This window comes from Ruditapes philippinarum, unplaced genomic scaffold, assembly GCF_026571515.1.
Source record: "Ruditapes philippinarum isolate M1 unplaced genomic scaffold, ASM2657151v2 ctg972_1_1_1_1, whole genome shotgun sequence".
Classification (NCBI taxonomy): Eukaryota; Metazoa; Mollusca; class Bivalvia; order Venerida; family Veneridae; genus Ruditapes; species Ruditapes philippinarum.
This window is the reverse complement of record NW_026854450.1, coordinates 190,481-207,885: the sequence shown is the minus strand read 5'-3', so window position 1 is coordinate 207,885 and position 17,405 is coordinate 190,481. Positions and strand designations below refer to the sequence as shown.

Genomic DNA, 17,405 nt, shown 5'->3' with positions numbered 1-17,405 from the left:
TGTATTTTTAAACCTCACTAGCTTGAAATATAATTATACTGCGGAAAATCTGTTGTTAACAGGGTGTGCGGTTATTACGTAGGGGTTTCCCTGTCGACCATTTCCCGCAAATAGATGAGAACATCGAAGCCGTCAGTGCTATGAATGGTGTTATAAATGGCGTGTTTTGGAAGTTTTTGTTGAAACTTCTCCAATTTCCTCCAGAGGCGTGCACGTCGCGGAGAAGGCACACGGAAGGACATAGTCAAGTCATCATAAGTACCAGAGGTGATTGGTTGACCTGTCGTGACTTACTCTGGAGGTTTGGCGCTAATAGATGCCGTTTTTGTTGTCGTCAGTCAGAAAGTTGATGCCTTGACGGTATTGTCGTCTCCTTTACCACCAAAGAACGAAGAATGGGCTTCCAGGAAGAATCTGCTTGAAAAAGACGTCCCAGATGCTATAATCTCGGACATATGGTTATTCCGGCGCCGAGTATAAATAAACTTAAAACACACTCACTTTTGTTGAAAACAAAACAAAAAAACAACAACACATTTTCTGTAGTAATTTTTCAAGTGTTGTAAAATGAATAAGAAATTCCTCTTATGCCGCCGATTATTTTTAGAACACAAACATAAAAGTTCTTTTTTTTTATTTTTCAAATAAACATTAATCACTTCAGCGCGCGCAAATATCGTTTTCAAATTAAAGTTTCGTAAGATATGTTAATGACTTCCCGATGCTCGACTGTAAGTAATTTGTATATGTATGCGGTTTTTTTTTTTTTTTTTTTTTTTTTTTTTTTTTTTTTTTTTTAATTAAAGCTTCTTATTCTTTAATATTTTTTATGTATCTCATAATCTGTATTGAAAATTTGAATTTTATTACACATGGACTATCAAATTATGATGTATGCCCTAGAATTGAATAAACTTTCTAATTACACAATACGGGGTCATACTGATCTTTGCGTCTTTCTCTGAAATAATTATTTCTTTGTTAAAACATATTTGACCACATATTTCTGTCAATTAACTGTTCACTTTACTTCCGATTTTTGTTGTACGGAAACACATGTTTCTATTTGTGTTTTCTAATCAATTCGAATCTATAATCAGTTTAATGGGATCACCACCGGGTAAACGACTACTAGGTACTTTGGTCATGTTTTTTACCCCAAATATTTGAATGTTTCTATTGGGATTAAAATGAGCATAGTTAAGTAAACAACTGGTTGTATAAATCCCTGACCTGTCTAATTCTAATTATGAGATCAGTGAATATATAAGACTTTCACTACAAAATATTCCTAAACAAAAGAGCACATGTTTAAATGTATTCCTATACAAATAAAAGATCAGAGTAGGGATCTGTCAATTGCCAAATATACTTTTATGTTAAAAGTTTGATTAATGAATTATGTAAGATGAAAATATAAGTATTGCTTTTTTTATTTTGCTAATGTAAAATGTAATATTTTGCTGGAATTTTGTCGGAAGGTCCTTATAGGGGTTTTGTAGTTAAATAGTTTTTTTTTTTCGGCGATAATGGTTCAATAATATAATGTTTCAAACTATATGCTCATCATCATCAGTGAATTTTTAGTTAAATGTATGCAAAATATTTACTAACAGCTATATGATATAGCGGTTTATGACCGTTTTCCGCGTACAACCTCCTGGGGTGTACTAATAAGTTAGTTTTCCTTAGTTATCACGCAAGCATGATCCATGTCTCTGATGTAAGCGACAGTTTACAATTATTTGTCTTTAAAAAATATTAAGGACTTTTAATGGTTTATAACAACAAAAGAACATGCATGATATTGAGAATACGGCATTGTATATACACCGGTCTCAAATATCGTCAGTAAGACCGGTGTACACAATGGAGAATACGGTGTTGGAACGTTCTAGTTAATGACCCGTCATAAACAGTTGGTCGCTGCGTAGTAATTGGAAAATTGTTATCAAAAATAATAAAGAATATTTGCCACTAAATTAAAGCATTTACTTATAAATTTTCATTTATGCTTTTTGTTAAAAAAATATTGATAAAGTTATTATTTTGAAGGGTTTTCATACCAGAACTATTTATTACAGACGTACGTATGCCTAAACCTGATTACCGCGGCAGTATGACGTCACGGAGTAGTGATTTAAACAAAAATCAAGAATTTTTCAGAGAATTATTATCTTTACAAATTGCAGATATGAAATTAAAGAATGAAAATATTTTCATATTGTAAATGTCTGTGATGAGTGATGAGTCAGCTTAGAAAAAATCAAGGTACTATTTTTTGACCTGATTACCGCGGCAGTAAGATTTGACGAACAGTTATTAACATTGGGTCGGCATAGCCTCCCCAAAAATCTGAGGAGCGTTTATGTAGCTATCGGTTATCTTTACTTTTGTCTTGCTGCAATTGTAAATGATTAATTACGACAATATATTATTTGATGTCCTATTTAGTTAAAATCTATGTCTACAAGCCAAGTCAATACACATTGCTATAATCAACCATTAAAATGCGTTAAAACAGAAGAGATTTCACTTACGTGTCACATGGAACGTTCCATGATAACCGCCATATGAACACATTGCGGATGTTTTAAAATTCCAAATTGTACCAGTTCATATTAAATGTTGGTTGAATTCTGCTTAAGCCGGTGCTAGTGGGGCGTGGACGGTAGTTTGCACTTGACAGTACCATGAACAGGCTAAATCAAACCGAGCCTGCAACATTTTCAATTTTGCCGTGTATGGCTATCTTAAGGGATTCTTACTTTCTCTTTTTCATAAAATCAATCAAGAGAATCAATGTTGTAGTTCACAAATATATTAAAAAATCGAATCTTTGCGACTAACCAAAATGTATCAACTACCATCAAAAATTAAACAACGGGTCATTTTTGTTGTTGTCCTTTTTCTATTTCCTTTTTTTCTTTTTATCCGAACTCCTCAGTATAGTTTTCCTTAAAACGTTGATTCATACATTATTTATATAATTATCTATTTATATATGTAACATGGCTCAGTATCTTCTTATTCTGTGGTGGTTTTAGATGAACTCAATGGTCAGCCTTTTTCGTCATCAAATGACAAAATTACTTGCATTATCTTGTATTAATACTTTAAGTTACTATGCAATGGGGAAAAAACTTCAATCAGCATAAGGTTGCTTCAAGTCTTATCTCTTTTTGTTTTGTTTTTGGTATTATTTGTATCGATATAAATGTCATGTAAAATGTGTTCTTGTAGATGTTTTCGTTCAGTCTGTTAGCTAGGGTATAAAGAGCATGTGATGAATGGGCCTTTGATTGACGGCTAGAGCAACTATGAATGTTTCCCTGTAATTATTAAGTTTAAATTAAGATTACTAACATATTCATGAAAGTGGGTAAATACAAGTAGCAGCTTGTGACGATAATTGTTACATCCTTAAATAACTTTCTAGAATTGTCGCAAAGACGACTACATTTACTATAATACTGGCACGCTGATTGGCTGAAACGAACGATACCCAAATTTAGGTGTAGTTCAAGCTATCATAACGCGCATGCTGGAGCAAAACATATGGCGGATATAAACACTAACAAGCATGTGACTTTTGAGAATTTCAATAAAACCATAACACTTACTTTTTGCGGATGGGGTCTTTACCTATGCTGTAGTGGTTTTCGCAGAAGCTTGTGGAGGTAACAGTGCATGAAGCACCCTTTGTCAAGTATACCTAATAAGGTGCACAGAATCGATTTAATGTGTGGTAAAATATCCGAATAAGGACAGCACCTATTTGGTGACGAACAAGTACAAATCTTTGCAAGTGAAATCCATGAGATAAGAGCCAAATGAAATAAGCAGAACAAGATACATTTATGACAATCCTTTTATAATATGCATCCACGTCCTCCAAATACTTGTATTTATTCAAACATAATCACAATTACTAGCACATGCTCATCTATAAAATGAAATGTTCTTTAAAGTTCGCCTCTATTACTTTTTATCTTTACACGTTTGTACGGATAAAACATTTTAATTTTTTTTCACTGAATTGTAAATCTATTTTAATCAAAATTTTCGGGCCACTTTGCACCTTGTTCCCAATGTATTGGGTATTTCTTGAGCAAAGGGAACAAGAAATAGGATCTCGTCCAACGATGAGGCAGTCATCTCGGTCATGAGGTGAACCTAAAATAGATATAAATACAAAGTACAAAGTTTAAATATGTTTATTAACGAGTATTTTAGTTTGTAAATTAAAACAGATCAAATGAGAAGTTATTAAAAATTTCACCGAAAACCATGTCATAAGTGGACCAACATATTGCAAATACAGTTCAGTATCTCGTCTTCTATCATCACTCACAGAATACAGGGAGGTGAAACCATGCTAGTTTCGGACAAATACAGGCTTTCCTTGTATTCAAAACTACAAACATTTACAAACATTTTGAAGCGATTTTAAATTAGTTGTATTTCTTATTAATTTTCTTAGCACATTTAAACAGTGTTTACTTACAAAAAGCATTGTTCGTGAAATCTAATCACAAATCAACTTTGAACAACTTTTAATTTCTAAAAATGTACGATAAGGTAAATAAAATTTCATAACAGACAGCAGTTTAAAGAAATACCATCTGCAACAACAAAAAAAATCTTCTTCATTGCTTCATCGCTGTAAATACAATATTGGCTATTCCCACAATGCAACAAAATTCACACATTTTATAATATGTGACATGATAAGACATACCGTTCTCTCGCCTAATGTTTTGAAGATTTCTATGGCACTTCCGGACTTTCTGGAATTAAACACAGCTTCTGCTTCTCTCTTCCAGGTTGCTAATCCTTCAGATGCTGTTTTAACTGTAAAGAAATGGAACATAGCGTTTGTTACAGAACATCCCAAACTACTTAGCCGGTCATATAATGATATTAAGCTTTGACCATTTTCTGATCGCGTCGCAATAAGTATTGCTATGGTAGAACGACCGTGTCGATGGAACCTTCAAATGGAATCCAAGCATTGTTTGCCTTCCCCCAATATACTTCTTCCAATGCTTCAACCGAAACACGATCCCTATCGAAAGAGATTTTGAGACTATGTCATTTTTGGATAGATAAGGAGGCAATTCATCACGGCTGTGGAGAATTGTTTTAAATGATTAAAGGACAACAAAGAGTCCATTGCTGTAAATAGTTTGAAGATTTCGCAAGAGACCATAGTCAACCAAGCTCTGGCCCCTTTTCAGAATTGTATTATGTTATTCAATAATGTATATAAATTTTATTAGTGCAAAATATTTTAAATAAAATATGTTTAAACTAAACAAACTGAGTTCTACTTGTTTTATTGAGTAAATGAAGAAAATCGCCATATTACAATCAATCCAATCTTTGCCGGTATCGAACAAAATTTCAAATTGTATGTACAACAATCATTATACATGGACAGAATTAAAAGTATTTGTTTTTCAAAGCACATTCATTAAGTTAAGACGTGAATAACTTACCACCAAAATTTATATTAAATTCACAGTAGATTATTTCCACAGATTGATTTAAGGTATTTCCTTCAAGAATTGCTGTTCCATTGCTAACACCCAGCGTTTTTATTGCAAAATTTGCGTAATCGACAATCGGTTCTGATTCATACTTGAATGAATTTCTTCTTGCTAAAACTGACAAACGACGTTCTAATTCGGCACTGCTTTCCACATTCATAACTGAAAAATATCATAAGATTTAGAATTTATATGAAAGTAAAAGACAAAACTCATTAAACTTTTTTGCGATAATGAGAATGAAATATTCTTACAAATTTATCTCTGTATTTATACGTCGTGGTAACCCTGCCTATGGATGATTGTAAACTATTTTGTCATAGACCTACACGTTTGAGCAAAACTTAACTTGCATTGTCAATCAGTCAATACAAACACTTAAAGTATGTACATTTGATCTCAAAATAGAATTAAAGATTTTCAAGAATATTTTGATTATTCCCCTTATCAAGAGTCGACACATAAATAAAACCGGGTTTTTACAAATGCCTTTATTTATTAGCCCAAATTCGGTCAATACTTGTAATAAGATAAGTTATTTACTTACCGACCAACATTTTGGTTCACCGACAACCTGTAAGTATAAAGAAAAACGTCTTATTAAACTTTTTTTCAAACACATATGAACTTTTAATGCCATCGTCTTGCTTATTCATTTAGGTTGATGTTAGCACACTACTTGAGACTTATGAAACATGTCTGTTTCAACTGATTAATATTTTATCAAACAAACCTAAAAAACTATAAGTCCTGTTGCCGTGTCAATTTTTATAAAATCCATTTTAAAATTGAATACATTTATGTAGACAATGAAAATATACCTTACCTTAAAGTTGAGAAAACATTCAACAGTCTTTCGTGTTGCGTCACAAAGAATGCTCTTAATGTCTTGTAAACTCAGTCTATAGCCTGTACGTCCATTTGTAGATATATCAATCGTGAGGAAATATCTTGAAGCAACTAAACGTTTATACCTTCAACGGTGTTTGTGCAACTGAAAACGTTCGGAACATTCTGATTTCCATGCAAACTATTATCTCTCGTACAATAGTTATATGGTAAACAATTAGTAATAAGTAATAAATATATTATTGTGTCATAGTTTCGAATGGTACGTTTGGTAGAGTATAGTAAATATGTAACATATTTACTCACAGCTGTAAGGTTACTAAGTTACTCACCAAGTTTGTTATTAAGTCATTTATAATTAAGACGTGACTTTAAAATTTAAGGGTAGTAATTTTTGTTTTCTATGTTACTAAGTATAGTATTATCTTATGTCTTATCTTATTATCTTATCTTATTATCTTATGTATAAACTCTATTAACTCATATTAACACATATCATGTCATATGTATTTAGTCAGGGATTGTCGCTAGTAATTTTTGTTTTCTATGTTACTAAGTATAGTATTATCTTATGTCTTATCTTATTATCTTATCTTATTATCTTATGTATAAACTCTATTAACTCATATTAACACATATCATGTCATATGTATTTAGTCAGGGATTGTCGCTTCTCAATAACTTAAGGCCAGTTTGTCAGTAACTCATAGTTAACATGTAACTTACTTGCTCATGGTTTGTATTTCATTTCGCCATCCATGAAGAGACGTTTACATTAAAACAAGGTATAAAGAATTACTTACAACATAAAAATCTGTAGCAGTAGCAGAGAACCAAACAGCTTTAGTATGAATCCCATTTTCTGAATCAAAAGCATGTACAAATATAGGTAATAGAAATATTAACATTTCGTTCATATTAATCGTTTAGGATATTAGCCAAGTTGACTTTCTATTTCTTTCTAGGTAAATGTATTTAATAAAATATCAATGTGATATCTATTTTTTTGGAATTTACTTTTAAAAGGCTATGTTTTCAAAATGTCTAATTTTGTAATAAAGCTTCGAGCGAATTTATTTTTATTTAGTGGAATTACAATCTTTTTTTATATTCAGCTTTATAAATTAGTTGAGCTGTTTTTGTAAATGGAAGTATCAGATTATAAGTTTTTCATAGCATGAACATAGCTGAAATGTTATATGTAACAATTGCAAAATGTCGAAATGCGTACCTTCGTTTCCCCCTTAAATAGTGTTTTATTTAGTTAAAAAAAATGTAACTCCTTCTCAAATTCAAAACAAACTAAACTGACGATTCATTCTGTAGTGTTTGGTGTTTTTAAATGTCCTGGAAATATTTTGATTACCATAGGGGTAGTGTTCCGTAACATCAAAACACTGTATCTTCATTTAATTAATGTCATAAAAGATGCCAACAGCTTACATTTACAAATCGCTTCTGTCATTATATACGGACTGTGCTGCAAATATTATATCTTATTAATTCGTCTGACGTCAGATACGAGTTATGACAGGGACTTTATCATCCTTACATGGAAGACCTGCCATACTGTATACTGTATCATAATAATGTTACTATTCCCTCTTTTTGTTATTATTCGTTCGTAGTAGGAGAATTAGATTGTTGAACATTGTCAATTTTGTCTTTTTAGAAGCGTTTATAGACACTAAAAACATTAATTAAGTTTTAAGTACGCACATGTCATTATAACGAAATATTTTTTAAATAATTAACTATATGCTAATTTGAACTTTTGTTAATTACCTGAATTATCATTATAGCCCGTTTATATCAAACAATGTTATCATATGAATTCAAAACAATGATATTATGACAAATATATACGTACCTTTAGACCTAGGAAATTATGTTTATGTTTCATCTAAACGAGATGTCCAGACTACATTGTGAGACTGTATTACAAACACAAAACAATAACACCCCCAACACTTGGTTTAGAGGCATAATAATAGTTAACATGCGATACTATATATACAAGGATTGCTAGAGAGAGAACATAGTTCGGCATGGTAGGGCGGCTTTCACAGAACGCGGTCTCCGATCAAACAACCAAATTTAATTCTCAGTCCAGATTTCAACTACTTATGTTTTGGACATGCAATTGTTCAACATACAATTTAGGGAAAGGAATGAATTATAAAAATATAAGGTCATACAAACGATAACACTGATTGACCATCTTATCAAGGTCTTTTTTTACTAAGGATCTCGAATGCAATCAACCATTTTTATAGTAAATGACTGCTTTAGTTCTAATTAAACGTATTTCTTTTTTATTTGTTTTGTTTGTTTTTTGTGTTTTTCTATTAATAATTTGGCTAAACAATAAAACCATATCTATGAAGTCTCAATATTCAGAGATTGCAAAAGTGCACAGTGACTGGGTAAGTCATGGTTTGCTCTAGAATTTAACAAATTAAATGTATTAATGTAACGACATCTGGAAATTAGGATTTGTATTAAAGAAACATTAATGAACTCAAAGACTATTCAGCATACAATTTAGTGAGTGGGAAAGGATTTATAATATCAAATTTTACGTTATGGCAGCTTAAAGGATATGAGGGTAATGATTCTGCGTCTGAGTTATCCTGAAATTTATGTTTTAGTTTTAAATGTTCATAAAACTCTTACTTAAAATTAAAAATTAAGATTAAAATCCAAAGGTATATGAAATAATAGAACGTGATATCAAACTATGTGATTTTATTTTCTATTGATTGTAATATTATAGGAATGTTCCTTTCCTTCTTTCTCCGCCCTTGCACCCTCTCCCTTTTTCGATTCGTTGCCTTGCTGGGTGGCTTGCTGTTGTTGTCAGGTTATTTACTGGCTGCATTTTGTGAATGTCACCAAATCTTGTTAATACTTGTATTTATTTTTATGGTGCGGATAATAAAAATCAATGGGCTGATGATCTTTGTTTTAGTTTCATTGTATTGAAAATGAAATGCATGCAATAACCGAATGTTCTTTGTGTGAGAACAGAAGGAACCCATTGTTAAATGATGCCCACTCTACTTGTGATTTATTAACTACAATGTCAAAACATGAAAAGTTTATGTATTTATTTGCACACCAGAACACACATATGATAAGATTGCTTGCAAAAACCTGTTGTGATATAACTATAGAAATAACATGATGTATAGTAAGAACACTAATTAAAATTGTAACACATCATTATTGTTTGACTTTACAACAAGCACAACTTTTAACAAGTTTATAATACAAAGTACAACTTTAAGTTTCTAAAAAGTGAACTGGAAATTATTATTCCTAAAGAAGTTTTTGTTATTAGGACTAACTTACTCATTTTGATTAATTGTTCAAGTATAACATTTTAACTTTATCTACTAGCTTTAATTAATTGGTATTTTAAAAACTTCGTATAGCAATATTTTACAGGTACTTGTGATTTTGGATAATTATTTATATTATAGCCACATTTTGTACTTGATTTAAGTGACAATATATTCTTGCGTGAATGATTCTCTTGCCTTTCATAATTCTTATATAGAATTGCTGTATACATGATTTATGATATTGTTTGTATTATACTGTGTGTACATCGTGTACATAGATGATACCTAAATAAATAAAATAAACCATTGAATCGACTTATGCGGGGAAGAACAATAGACTAACCTTTTCATTTAATGGAAGTACTAATTTTGTTATAATCTTGTTTATTTTAATACAATAAGTTTTCATTAAGTACGGACACATTTTTAAGTATTGAAAGACTATAACTGCCATGATATTTCTTTATAAGATACTGAATTTTATTTTTGTTTTTTTATCACGGTACTTACACAGTGGGTACTTACACCCTGTGTGTTCTTATAACCTGTGAGACAGTAGAAACAGAATACAAATGACCAAGTTTTATTTTCTCTCATATTTTTTTAATATTTCATTATCTTAATGGGATAAAATGTACATGATGCTCAAACTAGGAAGGAACCCATACAAAGATTGTTTTCCTCGAAAAAATGAAAGAAAATTAAAAAGACCTGTCCATTTTAAGGCAATTTAGCCCCGCACAGATGATAAAATGTCACGTGGTTTGACACAGTGTTAATTATATGGAATCTTCACCTTTCGCTTTCATGTCTACAGTTATAATGTTATATTGACAACTTTCGAGCGCATTCTCTCTTTTGGGAATGTTGTCAACTATTTAGCGAAGGTATTATGTATAGCACAAACATTTAGGTGTTTTTATCGTGAGTGTGATGTGACATCAAAATCATGAGGTGACAGACTGTTCAAGATTCCTATAAATTCAAATAGAAATGTTTTTGAAAATTGGTCAGAAGTGATGTAACAAGACACGTCATGTCGTTTGAACTTTTAATTTACTTTTCATACTTTTTATCAGTTGAAAGCAATATCAAAACATATGTATAATTAATTTCGACATATACACAATTTGTGTCAAAAGCTACATGTACGAGACTGCCTGGGGGCGTCCGTAGCCGAGTGGTTAAGGTCGTTGACTTCGAATCACTTGCCCCTTACCGCTGTGGGTTCGAATCCTGACAGGGACTTTGGATTTTTTCATGTGAGGAAGCTATCCAGCTAGCTTCCGGAACGTCGGTGGTTCTACTCAGGTGCCCGTTTGTGCCTGAAATAATGCACGGAAGGGCACCTGAGGTCTTCCTCCACCAGTAAAGCTGGAACGTCGCGATGTGACCTATACTGTGTCGATGTGACGTAAAACCAAAAATAAACAAACAAACGAGACTGCCTATTAAGCTGGACAACATCTGATGTGTAAGCCAGTGAACGCTGCTTTAACTTAGGGTGATTCGTAATTTCTTTGTGACAATTAATGTCGGTCGTTGAGACATTTGTTTTTTCCCCTGTTATTCAGCAATTATGTAAAATTAGCAATTAGTCACTTGCGAGAAAAGGGCGTCCATAGCCGAGTGGTTAAAGTCGTTGACTTCAAACCACTTGCCCTTTACCGCTATAGGTTCGAATCCCGCCAACGACTTTGGTTTCTTTCAAGTGAAGAACTTTTCCAAGAAGCTTACGGAACGTCGGCGGTTTTACTCAGGTACCCGCTTGAGCCTGCATAATAATGCACGGACGAGCACCTGAGGTCTTCTTCCACCGGTAAAGCTTAGAAAATTGTTATATGACGTCATATGCCCTTAATAGAGTTAATGCGACGTTAACCCAAACCAGAAAAATCAAACAAAGATTTTTCGATTGTTTTTAAATTTAAAAGTTCTTCTTTATTTTATTTTCTTACATTTCTTGTATATATAATTTATCTGAATTATATTACATAACAGACGAAATTGAAACGTTCTTTGGAATCAAAACTTGCGGGCGACTTTACACGTTGTTCAAAACTTGCGGGCGACTTTGCACGTTGTTCCTAAAGTGTTTGGTATTTCTTGTGCAAAGGGAACAAGGAATAGAATTTCGTCAAATACTGAAGCTGGCCTCTCTGTCAGTAAATGAACCTGAAATAAACACAAAAAATACAAGAGTCAAGAATTATGAGTAACTTTGATTCATGGTTAAAGAAATGCATGCGCATTGAATGCGAATTTGTGTAAAATACACCGACAATATAAAATACATTTCCATATCATGGAATTATAAATATATGTACAGTCGTTTCTAGACTTACAAGTTTGCTATCGTCACTAAATAGGTTAAAATGATCCAGATTTCCAGATTCATATAGTTTGTGTTTTTTATTCTGACTGGAATTTCTTCAAATAAAGTGAGTAAAAACCTTGAATAGAAAGCAATATCCACATCTATTATTGATTTTTATTTAAATATCTACGGTTTCCTAATACCAGAATCCAGCCTTTTCTACTTCTTATGCTTTAAATGCTTATTAAGTTAGATTTCATATGTTGTTTGAAAGTGTTTTATTTGCACATTTGAACATTAAGATACTTTACATATGTGGTGTAAAAGGAAATCGTGTAAAACAAAATCAATAAAAAACTGAAATTTCACGCCAGGTAAAAAAACACTTTTTAGAAATATAATCACAATTTTCAACAACTACTTTTTATACAACCGAAAACTGTTTTACTTTGAAATACTGTAAAAGCTACTTTTTATAATGTGTTACATAATGAGCAATACCGTTCGTTCGCCTAGTGTCTTAAATATTTCTAAAGCATTTCCAGCTTTTCTGGAACTAAATACAGCTTCTGCTTCTGCCTTCCAGATTCCCAAAAGTTCGGCTGCTGCTTTATCTATAAAAATAAATTGGATTGAAGCTTAGATTAAGTGTAACTTTAACCAAACTTATCTCAGGAGGTGGACATACCATTACATCTAACTTACTCAAAATTGGTTTAGTTTATCGGTATGAGGTTTGCTACGGAAGAACAACTGACTTGAAAACCAATTCCAGTATTGCTTTTCCGCTGTCCCTCTAACTACTGGGTGAATAATAAACCTCTCAACCGAAACAATATCCGTACCCGCACATCTTTCTATTTTAGGATCTTCCGTGACGGAGGTAGTGTGTGAAGTTGTCAAAAGAAAGCTGAATGACATCTCTCTGTACAAGAGTCGATTGCTGTAAACTATTCAGTAACTGCTTGTTTAGTCCGTGTATTGCTGGACAAAATAGACATTTAACTTTCATCCCGACCTTTTCCAGTAAATTTGTTGATCAGTTTTTGAACAATACCAAAGTCCTGACATGTATTTTATATTATTATTTTTCAAATCCAAATAAAAAAATCATTTACAAGTTGCTTAATGAATAACTTACCGCCAAAGTTTATATTAAATTCACAGTAGATTATTTCCGCTGATTGTTTTAGCGTATTTCCTTTTAGAATGGCCGTTTCGTTACTAACACCGAGCGTTTTTATCGCAAAGTTTGCATAATCAACAACCGGTTCTGATTCATAACCGAATGAATTTTTGCTTGATAAAATTGACAGACGACGTTCCAATTCTGCACTGTTCTCAACATTCATCACTGGAACAAATACAATAATATTGATTTAAAACATGAAAATAAATCACTAACCAAAAAAATATCAAATTATGAAATTTTAAATTTTGCCGATCATAGTCTAATCACAGATCAGTTCTATAGTTGTTTGTGAGTTAACATGACTTTTCTTGTATCAGTAACTCTCGGACCATCGTACTTACACTCAAAACCGTTACCGATTCTTCTTTTTTCCCAAAGGAATGATTTAATTTAGAATTTTTAAAAGCGAATTAATAAATTCTAGTCATTAATACGAAATTCGAAAATTTTGGTTTACTTCTCTGTTATAAATGTAATTATCACAAACTGGCCGTAAAGTAAATGCATATTTCTGATTATAAATAAATATTCTTTCATTCTTTTCTTTTTAATAAAATATTTACCTACCAACTATAACTTTTGGCTCACCGACGACCTGAAATCAAGAAAAGAATATTTTAAAAATCGACAATATTCGACAATCGTTCGGAATTTAATGTTGTTATCTTTCATAAATGTTAATACCTCCTTAGATCCTATTAAGATTTATACGTTTTTTAGCAAACACTCTGTTGCGATATGTATAAACGAAACATATTTTTCTTCTGAAGCGATCTAGATACTTTGAATGTGTAAAAATTATAAAATTTCTGCTTTTCATTTATAAATTATGAAATTCATTTTAAAGTCAAGTATGTATATAAAATTGGCAAAGAAGAAATGAGCCGCGTCACGACAAAACCAACATAATGGGTTTGTGACCAGCATGGATCCAAACCAGCCTGCGCATCCGTGCAGTCTGATCAGGATCCATGCTGTTCGCTTACAAACCCTATTACAAGTAGAGAAACTGATAGCGAACAGCATGGATCCTGATCAGACTGCGCGGATGCGGAGGCTGGTCTGGATCCATGCTGGTCGCAAAAACATTGTGTTGGTTTTGTCATGACGCGGCTCAAATGTACCTTAAAGTTTAGAAAACACTTTGCACCCTTCGTTTTTGGATCACACAGAGCTCGTTTGATATTTTTCACGCTCTGTCTAAAGTCTGTACGTCCATTTTTGGAGATATCAATCGTGAGGAAATACCTTAACGCAACATTCATGCCCTCAACATTGTCTGTGCAACTGCAAACGTTCGAAAAACTTTAATTAACCTTTCTTTTTCAATGTCATGTGTGAAAAAAAATGTTAATCATTTATCAGTTGCATGTGTATGGTTTAAATATGATAATACGTTCAATGGAAAATTAAGTTTCCAAAACATGTACGAGGACCATATCAACGTACCTTTCTTTGTTACCTAAAGATCGTGTTTAAATCAGTTATAGTATCGTATGTAACTTGGTGAAAGTTCGTACGTGATTAAGTTACTTCTAGTTTATATTTTCCTGATCTACTAGTAGTTCGTACTTAACTGAATTATTTATAGTTCGTATTCTGCTTTGTATATTACTTAGTTACTTATAGCTCGTACGTAATCTAGTTACATCAAGTTCGTGCGTTACTTCGTTACATATAGCTCATTTACATGTAACTTAGTTATGTAAATATAACTCGGTTACGTATTGATTGATTATAGCCCGGTAACTTATAGTTCGTATCTTACATCTGGGTAGAACTTCCGATGTTCATAGAGATAGCTTGATAGTTTCATCACATTAGAGAATTCAAAAGCCATGAAGAGATTTGAACGTACAGAAGTGAGGAGCAAGTGGTTTAAAGTCAACGACCTAAGCAACCCGGCCTTGGACGTACTAAGATATACATAACTAGTATGCATATTCATCATTTGCTTATGATTTATATATTGTCAAGTGACGCATGTTAGTATGTTAGCCAGTAACTCATACACTACGTAACTCAATGTGTAAGTTTCATAGCACCTCATGGCTAGTAGGTTCCGTAGCAACTCATGGCTAGTAGGTTCCGTAGCAACTCATGGCTGGTATAGTCCTAAGTAACTCATGGCTGCTTAATTCCGTAGCAACTCATGGCTGGTATAGTCCTTAGTAACTCATGGCTGCTTAATTCCGTAGCAACTCATGGCTGGTATAGTCCTGAGTAACTCATGGCTGCTTAAATTCCGTAGCAACTCATGGTTAGTATGATCCTTAGCAAGTCATGGCTAGTATGATCCTTAGCAAGTCATGGCTAGTATGTCCCTTTACAACTCATGGTATGTTTCTTAGCAGTTCGTGGCTTGTAAATTTCAAAGCAAATCATGGCTTCTGTAATTCTGAGCAACTCATGGCAAGTATGTTTTGGCTACTCTGTTTCTTAGCAACTCTTGGTTAGTAAGTTTCCTAGTAACTCGTGAATAGTATGTTACTTAAGGGTTATTATGTTACTTAGTTAGTACTTAGCTACTCATGATACAATGAAATTTATAAAAAATATAACACTACTTACTACCATAACATTACTAACGGAAACAGAAAACCCAACATTTTAAGTACGAAACCCATCTTCTGAAACAAATCAAATAATTATAATTAACAAATTATTATATCTTATTGAAAATGTAAAGTAATACAATTGAAACACATATTGATGTTACCATAATTACTGCCTAGACATTTTGATTAAAAGTGGTGCAAGTCAATCCGGCTCCTATTCACCCCGGCCTTAAGTCAATTCGGCCCACATTAGTCAATCCGGCCCAAAATTAGTCAATCCGACCCCAAGTCAATCTGATTTCTTGTCCAACCGGCCCCTTATTTATTATTAATTATTTAGCATAACGTTTTCTTTATAAACCTTTCGACTCACGGCCGGTTGTGGGGCCGCATTGACGAACAAGGAATAATGTGGGGTCAGATTGAACAATTACGGGACCGGACTGACTTGGGGCCGGATTGATGCCATTCATTTAAACGATACATTTTTACTTCACAGTTTTCAGATGACAGTTAAATTTTAACTTTGAACTATATTTTTCACATTAATAAGTCGGTAGTCTATTATCTGAATGTGGACGTTAGGAGTATAATCATCATATTAAGTAAGTGGATAAATCGTCAGATATACGCTCCGTCGTAAGTAACATGTGCTTGATTACAAGAAACAAACGAAAATCTGAACATATCATATTAAAAATAACAAAAAATACACAATTCTTGAAGTTTTACGGTATTATTTTTTAAACAAGAACAATTTGACGTCATGTTTTGATGATTTTGTGAACGAGAATGCTCTTTTTTTGGCGGCAAGAAATAGTGAAAATGACTTCAAACCACAAGAATGGGCTATCACGTGATATTTTTACGGTTGCTTTAGGTCTCTGCTAATAGTTTTTTAGTTCAATTCACAATATAAATTTCCATTTTGTTTCATATATAAGTTGAATATACTTGAACACGAATCAAGCACCGGCTATCGAAAAAAGGAACAGCAGACAATGTGAATGTTAGATTCTTGTAGTCTGTCAAATAAGGAAATACCTTTTTTTAAAGTGTACTTGAAATGTTACCTTTTTAGACTAAGATGCGTTCCTGAAATAAAGATAATATAAAATCAGAATTATATAAAATAAAACTGAAAGAAAAATATTCAAAATAAAAGACTCTTACAATGTTGTTCTAAAATACTCCTTTTAGAAAAATATAACAATTCGATAATTTATTATTTGATATTAAAACTCTCAATTTTTGTGCTTCAGGGTATACATGTCAGAAATAATTGAGAATATTGTAAGCAATTAAATGATAACAACTAATAACTAAAATGTATGATTTTAGATAACAACTTACACGTAAGAATTGCTTTTTTTCAATACAGTTATTTAATAGCGTCTATAGTTACAATAAAATCAATATTTTAAATTCTGAAAGTCTAAATTTATAGTTATGATATAAAGTAACAAAATAAATACTGAATATTCATTGTATGCAAATGTAATTGCACGCGATACATACATTCTGTGCACGCGGAACATACATTATGTGCACGCGGAACATACATTCTATGCACGCGGAACATACATTCCG

The 17,405-nt window shown here is 32.4% G+C and overlaps 2 protein-coding genes and 1 long non-coding RNA gene across 3 annotated transcripts; all 3 read right to left on the bottom strand.

Annotated features, from left to right (window-relative positions):
- Positions 1–3,856: 3,856 nt before the first annotated feature.
- LOC132740160 (uncharacterized) lies at positions 3,857–5,712 on the bottom strand. The gene is made up of 3 exons (XM_060728013.1): positions 5,502–5,712; positions 4,742–4,854; positions 3,857–4,176 (listed from the first exon to the last, which is right to left on the bottom strand). Exons 1-3 carry the CDS (start codon positions 5,710–5,712, stop codon positions 4,057–4,059), a joined length of 444 nt encoding a protein of 147 aa, XP_060583996.1. The 3' UTR covers positions 3,857–4,056.
- Positions 5,713–6,080: 368 nt separating this feature from the next.
- LOC132740159 (uncharacterized) lies at positions 6,081–7,847 on the bottom strand. Its single transcript, XR_009627114.1, has 4 exons — positions 7,633–7,847; positions 7,205–7,263; positions 6,379–6,546; positions 6,081–6,126 (listed from the first exon to the last, which is right to left on the bottom strand). It is a non-coding gene; the product is annotated as an uncharacterized LOC132740159 (long non-coding RNA).
- Positions 7,848–11,671: 3,824 nt separating this feature from the next.
- On the bottom strand, positions 11,672–17,035 carry LOC132740154 (uncharacterized). Its single transcript, XM_060728004.1, has 7 exons — positions 16,989–17,035; positions 15,829–15,887; positions 14,382–14,544; positions 13,825–13,852; positions 13,207–13,419; positions 12,567–12,679; positions 11,672–11,923 (listed from the first exon to the last, which is right to left on the bottom strand). The coding sequence occupies exons 2-7, from the start codon at positions 15,882–15,884 to the stop codon at positions 11,804–11,806; spliced, it is 693 nt and encodes a 230-aa protein (XP_060583987.1). The 5' UTR covers positions 15,885–15,887; positions 16,989–17,035; the 3' UTR covers positions 11,672–11,803.
- Between the last annotated feature and the right edge of the window lie 370 nt (positions 17,036–17,405).

Coding starts and splice junctions, on each gene's coding strand:
- LOC132740160 (XM_060728013.1), bottom strand. CDS start 5,712: ATGAATGTGGAAAGCAGTGCCGAATTAGAACGTCGTTTGTCAGTTTTA. Junction 4,855..5,501: donor ATTTAATATAAATTTTGGTG/GTAAGTTATTCA, acceptor ATTTCTTTACAG/TTAAAACAGCATCTGAAGGA. Junction 4,177..4,741: donor AAACATTAGGCGAGAGAACG/GTATGTCTTATC, acceptor TATCTATTTTAG/GTTCACCTCATGACCGAGAT.
- LOC132740154 (XM_060728004.1), bottom strand. CDS start 15,884: ATGGGTTTCGTACTTAAAATGTTGGGTTTTCTGTTTCCGTTAGTAATG. Junction 13,420..13,824: donor TGAGCCAAAAGTTATAGTTG/GTAGGTAAATAT, acceptor TATTTGTTCCAG/TGATGAATGTTGAGAACAGT. Junction 11,924..12,566: donor AGACACTAGGCGAACGAACG/GTATTGCTCATT, acceptor TGTTTATTTCAG/GTTCATTTACTGACAGAGAG.